The 815-nt window shown below is 50.9% G+C and overlaps 1 protein-coding gene across 1 annotated transcript; it reads right to left on the minus strand.

Annotated features, from left to right (window-relative positions):
* Positions 1-21: 21 nt before the first annotated feature.
* On the minus strand, positions 22-787 carry Pmar_PMAR002416 (heat shock protein 90, putative; the record flags this gene model as incomplete). The annotated part of the gene is made up of 1 exon (XM_002765964.1): positions 22-787. A coding segment is annotated over one exon (766 nt), but the record flags the coding sequence as incomplete, so codon positions are not given.
* Positions 788-815: the final 28 nt, after the last annotated feature.

Here is an 815-nt window from a genome sequence, read left to right on the forward strand (position 1 = left end):
CAGCATCCTGTTGCAGCCAACGGTTGGGAGCATCTTCCGGGATATAGAAGACCGACTTGATAGCGAGAGGCGCGTCAGTGTGGTACATCAGCGAGTACATGGGCTCCCCGTACGAAGATCCAGAGAGGAAGCGATAGAACTCGGTATGCTCCTCCTCAGTGGCGCTAGTCCTCATCCAGAGAGCATCATTCTTGTTGATCTTAACCTTATCGCCCTTCTCTCCCTCAGCCATTCTGATGGGAAAGTCCACGAAGTTGGAAAACTTGGAGGCAGCCTTCTTGACAGTCTCCGGCTTGCAAAAGTCAGCAGCGTCCTCCTTCAAGTGAAGCACAATCTTAGTACCACGCGGTAGACCTTTGACCGGCTTGATAGTGAAACTGCCCTGACCATCGGACTCCCATACGTGGCCTTCACCGTCCTCAGCAGCATCGGCTGACCGAGAGAATACCTCCACCTTGTCAGCGACCACAAAACTAGAGTAGAAACCAACACCAAACTGACCGATGATTTGATTGGCAGTGTCACCCGAGGCATTGACCTTATCTGACGTTATAAATTCTTTGGAACCAGACCTGGCGATCGTGCCAAGATTCTCAATGAGCTCGTTCTTGGTCATACCGATACCAGAATCCTGTATGATGAAAAGCCTATGCTTCGGATCAATGGTGATGCTGATTTCTATGGGAGTGTCAGGATCCGCCAGAGAATTCACCTTACCAGCGGTCTCGAGGAACCGCAACTTCTCGCATGCATCGGAGGCATTAGAGACCAGCTCGCGGATGAAGACCTCCTTATCAGTGTATAAAGACTTGGCA

The sequence above is a fragment of the Perkinsus marinus genome (genome assembly GCF_000006405.1).
Source record: "Perkinsus marinus ATCC 50983 genomic scaffold scf_1104296973900, whole genome shotgun sequence".
NCBI classification, from domain to species: domain Eukaryota; phylum Perkinsozoa; order Perkinsida; family Perkinsidae; genus Perkinsus; species Perkinsus marinus.